The sequence below is a fragment of the Pleurodeles waltl genome, chromosome 2_1, assembly GCF_031143425.1.
Source record: "Pleurodeles waltl isolate 20211129_DDA chromosome 2_1, aPleWal1.hap1.20221129, whole genome shotgun sequence".
NCBI lineage: Eukaryota > Metazoa > Chordata > Amphibia > Caudata > Salamandridae > Pleurodeles > Pleurodeles waltl.
In genome coordinates this window covers 378,497,681-378,507,410 of record NC_090438.1, presented here as the reverse complement: position 1 = coordinate 378,507,410, position 9,730 = coordinate 378,497,681, and the positions used below count along the sequence as shown (strand labels likewise).

Sequence of the window (9,730 nt, the reverse complement as noted above, 5' to 3'; positions counted from 1 at the left end):
AGATTTTGAGGTTTGCAAAGGATTCTGGGTAACAGAACCTGGTCAGAGCCCCACAAGTCACCCAATCTTGGATTCCCCTAGGTCTCTAGTTTTAAAAAATGCACAGGTTTGGTAGGTTTCCCTAGGTGCCGGCTGAGCTAGAGGCCAAAATCTACAGGTAGGCACTTTGCAAAAAACACCTGTGTTTTCTTTAAAAAAAATGTGATGTATCCACGTTGTGTTTTGGGGCTTTTCCTGTCGCGGGCGCTAGGCCTACCCACACAAGTGAGGTATCATTTTTATCGGGAGACTTGGGGGAACATAGATTAGCAAAACAAGTGTTATTGCCCCTTGTCTTTCTCTACATTTTTTCCTTCCAAGTATAAGAGAGTGTGTAAAAAAGACATCTTTATGAGAAATGCCCTGTAATTCACATGCTAGTATGGTCACCCCGGAATTCAGAGATGTGCAAATAACCACTGCCCCTCAACACCTCATCTTGTGCCCTTTTTGGAAATACAAAGGTTTTCTTGATAGCTATTTTTCACTCTTTATATTTCAGCAAATGAATTGCTGTATACCCGGTAAAGAATGAAAACGCACTGCAGGGTGCAGCTCATTTATTGGCTCTGGGTACCTAGGGTTCTTGATGAACCTACAAGCCCTATATATCCCCGCAACCAGAGGAGTCCAGCAGACGTAACGGTATATTGCTTTCGAAAATCTGACATTGCAGGAAAAAGTTAGAGTAAAATGTAGAGAAAAATTTATGTTTTTTTACCTCAATTTCAATATTTTTCTTTTTCAGTTATTTTCTGTAGGAAACCCTTGTAGAATCTACACAAATGACCCATTGCTAAATTCAGAATGTTGTCTACTTATCAGAAATGTTTAGGTTTCTGGGATCCAGCATTGGTCTCACGCCCATTTTTGTCACTGTCTGGAAGGAGGCTGAAAGCACAACAAATTGTAAAAATGGGGTATGTCCCAGTAAAATGCCAAATTTGTGTTGAAAAATTGGGTTGTCTGATTCAAGTCTGCCTGTTCCTTAAAGCTGGGAAGCTGGTGATTTTAGCACCACAAACCCTTTGTTGATGCCATTTTCAGGGGAAAAACCACAAGCCTTCTTCTGCAGCCACTTTTTCCAATTTTTTTAAAAAAAACTAAGTTTTCACTGTATTTCGGCTAATTTCTTGGCCTCCTTCAAGGGAACCCACAAAGTCTGGGTACCTCTAGAATCCCTAGGATGTTGGAAAAAAAGGACGCAAATTTGGCTTGGCTAGCTAATGTGGACAAAAAGTTATGAGGGCTTAAGCGCGAACTGCCCCAAATAGCCAAAAAAAGGCTCGGCACAGGAGGGGGGAAAAGGCCTGGCAGCGAAGGGGTTAATGCAACGTAATTGGTTTTATTTTTCAACAGGAACATTCAGATTGTTTTTTGCCACTGTTTTTAAGGTCACATTTTATTATTGATTTGCCCCATATTTGTCCCAAACTGGCTTTTCCCAGTGGATACTACTGGTTTTCCTTTTGGATAGTTTGGATTTTGATTGGTTCCCACTTATCAATATAACACCTTTATCATTCCTTGGCATTGGTGTCATTGACTATTTATGTCTTCTCTCTTGACACTAGAGTCAACACTTACAATATATTAATTTTATTTAGTTGGGGTTATTTTTATGTGTTCTTTTTGCATTCATTTTTTTTTTTTTTTTTTTACACAACTGAATATCATTGTTTTAATTTTTCTTTTGCTTATAATCCTACAAACCTGTTTTGATGCAGTTTTGTCCAACCACTACAATCAATCTTTTTTTCATAATATGGTTGTGTACAGTGGAAGATCTTTATTTTGTAATTTATTGTTGAGATGTTTTTTCTGTACTGCACTTACTTGCACTTTCTCGGAGGTATGCTTTGTCAGTCAGATATGGATAGCAATGCCTCATTTACTTACCTGGTAATTGCATTACTCTGAATCCTATTCCCTCGCTTCTATTCTTTACAACTATGAGGATATCCCGCCTCACCAGACACCTTCCACATGACCTGTCACCCTTTCAAAAGAAGATCCTTCCCCCTTCCCTGGCCAAATCCTGTCTATACCACGTAACCTGACACAACCCAAAAAATAAACATTTTGGATGGCCTGGCACAATGGAAGGGAGGGTGTGGGGGGGGAGGTAGTTCTAATGATTAGAAATGAGGGAAGCCACTTCTATCTCAGTCCAAGAGGCAGACATGGAACATGTAGAATGACCCTGCACCTCTACCAGAGACAACTGGCTAGAAGTCTTGTAAGCCAGAGGGATCAAGGTCTGAACCCACCGACTCAAAGAAGAAGTGGAAGGTCGCAATCCCATATTTACAGGGCCAAAATACACAAAGAGACTGACATAGTCAAAAGGAGGCTATCCTAGCTAAATAAACCAGGAGAACCCTCCTGACAATGCAATCGCTGTTCCTCAGCAGAGGCAGGACAATCGAAAAAAAGAGGGCAAAATCACCTTCTGGCCCCCATGAAAAAAAGAATCAACCTTAGAAAGAAAGGAGGGAAGAGGCTGCAAAACAATGCGAATAGCAAAAATCCTACCAAAATGGTGCTTGAAAGACAAAGCACCCAGTTTACCTAAATGCCAAACAGAGCACACGGCCAACAAGAAGAAGGTCTTCAGGGACAACAATTGAAGATGCACAGAATACAGAGGTTCACAGGGTGGAGGCATCAAAGCCTCCAAAACCAAAGAAAGATCCCAAGAGGAGAAATGCCTATGAGGAGAAGGAAGAACATTCCTCAACTCCTTAAACAAATGACCTACGAAGCCATCCAGATCGGACAGATTATTCCAAGCATTCCGAAAGTCCTTAACAGTAGCCCACTGAATTCTAAGTGTGGCAACCTTCAACCCCAAAAAAGCCCCATCCTGCAGAAACATCATCACCTTGAATAAGTCACAGGAAGTAGGATCGAAACCCTTACTCTGACACCAAGCCTCAAATAGGATTTATTAGTAGAGGAGCGCCCTGCCACCTGTAGAGTGGGAGCCAGACTGGCCAGAGCCCCTTTCTGTAACAGGCCTAACCATTCAACTTCCAGGTCGATCATATCCTTCTTGGAGGAACGAAAATAGGAAGATGAACAGAAAGAAGTGCAAACATGTGGAGAAGAAAAAGACTTCCCCTTGTATGGCATAGCGTGCTTCCTATCCTTGAATGCCTTTGTAATCATGGAGTCCAACTGTTCCACAAACAGCATCTTGACGTGTAAAAGGGATCTTCAACAAAGAAGCTTTTTCAGAAAAGTCTGCCATCTAATCCCTCATCCATAAATTTCTACATACCAAAACCATGGAGCCCGTTGCCATGGCTGTGGATTTCAACATATCAGAAGACACAACTGCCAAAAACTTTGTTTCCTGTTCCATATGCACTGGTAACTCCAGTCAGAATCCTCCTGACTAGCAGAGGACATTTTCTCAAAGTCCAAAACCAGTGACTGAGCAGCATAAGCAGCATAGACCCCGCCTTCAGATTCAGATTAGCAACTGGAAATGCTTTCTTAAGGGCGCCATCCACCCTTTTGTCAGTAGCATCAGAAGGCGAACAATCCTCTAAATAATGGCTGTGCGACCAATGAGGGTAGCCAACTTGGCATTGACCTTAACATGATGCAGCAGTGAGTCCTCCCCTTCCTCCAAAGAATACAGCTTTTGAAAAAATCTGGGAAATGAAGAGCGGTCCAATTCCCTCCACTCCCCAGCAGTCAAGTCTTTAATCCTGCCATAAAAAGGCATTGCAAAGACAGGAAGTTTTACATACTGGGAGAACAATCCTTCATCCCCCGTCAGCAACGGAAATGGAAAAGAACCAAAACTCTCCCGAATGTGCTGAAGAATATCAGGCACCTCATCTACAAGCATACTTCCATGCAGAAGTGGAGGGAACGTCCGCCTCCGAACCTGAGGAAACAGCAGATGGAGAAGCAACCCTTCCCCCAGAAGAACAACCACCACTGGACTTGGAACGTGGCTTCTCCTTCATGGCCTAGACCGCAGCAGCCGAGAGGAAAGCAGGAGGCTTAGGTGAATCCCTAGGCCTGCTGCACCTAGCATGAATGGGTTCATCATCATCAGAGGAAGACAAGACATGAATGAATGAAGAAGCAGCATCCCTCCACCCTCCCCCCCCACCTTAAATAGGGAGAAGAACGTAAATAAACCAATCCCCACAGGGAAACAAAAACACCAACCCTACGTGCCATAAAATAAACACCAATCAATTTTAAACATGTCAGTCATAAAAAGGGGAAAGAAAATGACCTCCTGTGAAGCCCTTACTGTGAGAAATGCAGCAGCAGAGAAGCCACGCATCTCCAGAGGCTACAGCGAAGCTCCCAGCAACACACAGCAACCCGGACACACAATGCCCTGGAACCGATGCCCCAGCTGCCCCCAAGCTGGCAAAGCACCTCCGTGTAACTCACAGAGGAACGCGAATGGAGCAATCGCCATGAAGCCCTCCAGGAAGTGAATCCTCAGGGCTGATAAGCCGATTGGGCCGGCTCCTCAGTGCCCGACTGGCAAAATCAAAACATGCCAAGACCATGAAAATGGCCAGATGGCAGACAGCACCGCACATGGCTGCACCTCGTCTGGTAAGATGAAAAGAAACACGATTGGGGTGGGGCAAAGTAGTGAGTCTTCTTATTAAAGGGGAAAGGGTCACGTGGGAGGTGTCTGGTGAGGCAGGATTGCCTCAAAGTTGTAATGAAGGAAGTGAGGAAGAAGGCGAGGAGGTAATGTGCACTGTACTATGGGCCATTGCCAAAGAGTGCAAGGATGGAAGTTAAACACTAGTGTTTTCCCTACCACCCCACCTTGGCCAGCAGAGTTGGGTGCTCTGCTGACAATGGTTAAAGAAAACGTGGAGCTCTCACATCGTACTCACAGACTGTAAAATTCACAAGTGAAAAAAACCACAGAGCAGGGCATACAAAGCAAAAATTCAGAACGCCTCAGCACGACTCATCCTTAACCTCCCTCGCCACAAACACATCTCAGCCCACCTCAGAGACCTTCTCTGGCTCCCCGTAAACAAAAGATTCATCTTCAAACTCCTGATCCACGCTCACAAGGCTCTCCACGACGCCAGCCCTGCCTACCTCAACGAGCATCTCAACTTCCACGTCCCTACACGCCAGCTCTGCTCCGCCAACCTCACCCTCGCCACCGTCCCATGCATCCACCGTACCACAACTGGTGGCAGATCCTTCTCCCACCTTGCCGCCAAGACCTGGAACTCCCTCCCCGTCACTCTATGTCTTACCCAGGACCTCCTGACCTTCAGGAAGCACCTCAAGACCTGGCTATTCGAGCAGTAGCACCTCCACCCCAGTGCCTTGAGACCCTACCGGGTGAGTAGCGCACTTAACAAATGATTGATTGATTGAAAAATAGGGCACAACTCTCGGCACAAGCAAAGACATCCCCACATAGGTGTATTATACAAGCACTGTATGTTGTTACTACTGTTTGTACTGAGGACATCACTTGGGCATCTGTTTACAGATTAACACACGTTAATGAATTAATAGGGCATGGCTAGCAAAGACTCAGCAAGCACACGTTTTCCTTTTTTTAATGAGATTTAAACAAAGACAAACAAATGTCAGAGACAACAGATAAAACTCCGGAAAACAGAAAAGACTGTGGATGACGTATGTATTTGTTTACATCATACATAAAACGTTTGTATATACTGAGTGACATTTATAAGAAGTGCATTGGAGAAATATTCCTGAGGATTATGTTCACTCATGTATTTGAACAAAAACAAATACATTTGTTTTTAAATAGAGTGTTTGCTTGGAGATGGACGGGTCCTCTAGCCCTGCAAGCAAATGCAGTTAGGTACACTCTAAGGATGTGAGGGAAGGCCTCCCTGAAAGGGAATGAAGTACTGTTTGAAAATGGAGAACATTTTCAAATATTGCGTTTTCTGAAATGCAGTCTTCACCGTTGTTTAGCGGTGGTAGACTTGGGATTTTAAAGCAGGCATGTCAGTGTACACCTTACAGAATGTAGTGCTACAAAATATAAAACGTTTGGGGGTATTTATGTGGATCTGGAATTAAGCATTTGCAGATTGCATTACAAAACTCAAAATATTGGATGGTGGTCATCACTGTCCCTGTTTTCGGTATCTGTCCACTCTGTAGTGTGGTAGTTGACTTTGGAAGATTTGGGATGGGGTTAGAAAAGGGGCACAACATGGAATAGTATGACAATATCCCCTGACGTGTAAACACTGAGTTTGTTTTTTATTAGAATTTGGACAAACAAGTAGTCAATCCTGTCCAACTCCCCCTAACATAATGGAACAACACACAGAGAATAACCCTTTTTTATATGCTTCTAAATAGAATATTCACTTTATATTTTGTATTAATACACACATTTTAAAATAATTGTAAATAAGTTTCCCCTTTGTCCCGTGTCTCATTAGAGATGCTATCCGAGTGAGAGTATCACTTGTGTCCTCATTGTTTGACCATGGATGACCGAAGTGGAAGCGTTCCCTCTGCCCAGGACTCAGGAAACTGCCTCATCTTCTGCCAGAGGCTCAGCTCTTCTCCAGTGGAGTCCATCCAGTCCACTACCTCTCCATTGCTTAGACCTGGTTGCGAAAGAACAGAAAATGTTAGACACTGCGGTGCATGCTGTTGCTATGTTAATAAACATGTATACCATATACAGATAACAATATCAGATATGCTGTTAGCTAGGATGTGCAGAAAAATAAAATAAAAATACATTTGACTAGAAATACTAAACAAACAGCAACACTAAGATGCTAGTGTCGGATTCAACATTTATACCAATGATAAGCAACCGGTTCAGATTTCAAGTTTACAACAACAGTAGGCGGCATAAATTCATTACTTCTTTTTGATTGCACTCAGGACTAAGTTCCCAAAAACCTGGCTGTATAAAATCCTTCCTTAGTGGACCCATACTGCGGGCAGGAAAAACTGGCGAAACAAATTGGCCTACTTTGGTATCAAGCCAGTGCACACCTCTGAGGTGATGTCAGAGTGGTGCGTATTATTACTAAACCTGGAAAGATGTTTAACATTGTTGCTTTGTATACAATAAACTACACTACACAAGCTCCTCTCCCCATTCTGCTCTGGTTGTCGTCAACAGTTCTGTCAGTGGTTATTTCTAATAATTCTAGGATTAGCCATATTTGCTTTTTGCTTAAAATCTACTTTTCTCGTAGATGGTTTTGTGGGTTAGTGAAGGCTGGTTCCTTCTTGTGCTCATCTTGACTTATGCAATCCAATTGGGGGGTGCTTATATCTAGCCTAATGTGTGGTTGAGAGGTTCTAGGTTCTGCTTTTCTGCTAGATTAGGATAAGTATTAAGGGATCAGAGAAGTTTAGATGTTTTTCAACTTGAGCAACATGTGTCCAGGTGTGTAGCACCATACAGCAAATTTTCAAAGGAGGTCAGATACAGAGGTTTAATGTAAACAAGGAAAAGAGGGTTGGCAGATGGAGGCTTTGAAATTTGGGATGCCTTCATTGTACACATTGAAGCTAAAAATGACACACGTCCACCCTGAATGCCCAGAGCCCTTCGCCACACTAGAAAGACACAAAATCCCCCTGCTTCTGGGGTTTCCAACACCCTGTTGGTGTGAATTCTTCAGCTTCCTTGGAGCGCGCCACACAGCTGCTCCTGCGTCCACCTGGATGATGCTATTAGGAATTCCTCACCCGCCCCAGTCATTTGTGACGTAGACCGTATCACTCTACCAGCAATGCCACTCAGCGCTGCTCAGCATACTCAGAGGGCAAAAAATTACAAGCTCATTCACCTCAGCGACTGCTCCTAGAATCAAATGATGGCGTCCCTCCCTTGCAAATTACACTGAAACACTAACTCTTGTTCTGAAGCACAGTTCAATGTTATTTCAATTGCACTTTTATTTGATTAGTATAACCCTTATCTCTGTAACTACACATTTCATTTGTTGCTGCATGTGAACATTTCGCTCTAAGTGACTGTATCAAAACTAATAAAGAGATTAAAAAAAAAAGAAAATGTAAACAAGGAAAATCAAAAATGGTAAAAAGAATGTTATTAGGTCCACATCTGTAAGGAATCGAGATCACAAGCTTAAAATTGCGGTCATGCTTCTCGTCTATTTAAAAGAGATGGCAAAAAGAATCTGCCTTAACCTCAAAAGTGATTTCAAACAAACCCACAGGTAATGCCAAACACAGAGGACTGTGAGGTCGACAACCATTATCCAACAGAATCAGACACCAGAGTTTAGTTACTGGATAGAATAGTGCAGCTGGGGCTGAATCGTGTCTAGAAGGGCACATTAGGTTTCAGACACTCTGAAAGGCTCCCCACAGCCAATCTGATTACCAGAAAAGAATCAGTGACCGGCTTGATTGCCCGTGGGTTAGGCGATAGGATGTGAAAAAATGATTCACATGCCCCCCACCACCCCCACACGACCTCAGTATACCTACTCCACAGGACGCTGTTTCTAGAGAGGGAAGGAGTACCATCTAAAGATGGGATGCACTGTTATACGGCTCAGCACTTAAGGGCAATCAAGCTGTTCGAGCTGCAGTTTTGCCGGCCGTGGAGAACGGTCGACTGCTAGTGTGATGTACATATATATGTTGGGTATTTGAGGGGAAATGCCAGCTTTCATGCAAGACCCACACCTATTTGTGGATAATCTTTTCTGCAAATTGTTACAAATAAAAAGAGTTATAAGTTACTCATGAGTTAGTGCTATACAGAATCATTATTTATTTGACTCTACTTTATAATGAGATAAAATTTAATGACCGAGCGCCACTTTTTGCTTTCAACTATCCTTCAAATAACCATGGGATTGTACCAGGAGAATTACCAATAACTGGCTAAAAAAGGCCAGCTGCAAGTGTAAATTTCTGACCAACTTCTCTGAACTATATAAGGGTCGATTGCAATTAATATTGATATTTAAATTACATATGCGTTAAAAGCGATGGTTAAAAATGTAAATTTAAAAGAAAAAGTTTATGTCAATAACCGAAAAGATGTGGGGCTGTTAACGCCCCACATATCAAATCTTGCCAGCTCACCAAAAAATGATTCAGATGAAACAAAAACCTGAATCACGCATTAAGACTAACATTATGAACATCTGTTCAAGGCTTCTAACGTTTTCTAGGGGCATCAGTTTGCAATTCTCTTACTTCTTATTAAAAGTCCCAATAGGGTGTTAGTGCACATTTTGAAATCTCTGACCCTACTAGATCAGTTATATATTTCATGCAGGAACACAAGAGGAACTGGACAAGCTCTCACCGTGGGCAGATTTTAGTCTGCTCATAAAAAATACATCCAGATGCTACAGGTCCCTAAATGATTCTGCGTTTGTTAAAATCTACAAAATGTAAACTGTCCACTGTCAAATGGATGAAACTAATGAGAAATAGAATGAATCAAATATCAGTGTTATGGGCACTCTACATTGTAAAACAAAAATCTGTAGACTTTACAAATATTCCCAAGAGATGCTGGTGCAACTGGTATGTTATTTTACTTCAGAATTTCAAGGGTGATCTGCTCCTATAGATCTATTTTCAGCTAAATGTGATCACAGTGACAGTAATTCAAGTATCTGCGTTATGTTAAACAGTAACAATATAACTGTATTAGAATGCCTTGTTCCTT

General features: G+C 42.4%; 1 protein-coding gene across 5 annotated transcripts in view; it reads right to left on the bottom strand.

Moving 5' to 3' along the window:
• Positions 1-5,602: 5,602 nt before the first annotated feature.
• The window catches only part of SYTL4 (synaptotagmin like 4), a 585,230-nt gene continuing 581,102 nt past the window's right edge, over positions 5,603-9,730 (bottom strand). For all 5 annotated transcript variants that reach the window (XM_069212747.1, XM_069212740.1, XM_069212773.1 and 2 more), the window contains one exon: positions 5,603-6,656. In XM_069212747.1, the coding sequence (XP_069068848.1) occupies positions 6,520-6,656 (137 nt within the window). In that variant the 3' untranslated portion in view covers positions 5,603-6,519. The remainder of the gene's footprint in view (positions 6,657-9,730) is intronic.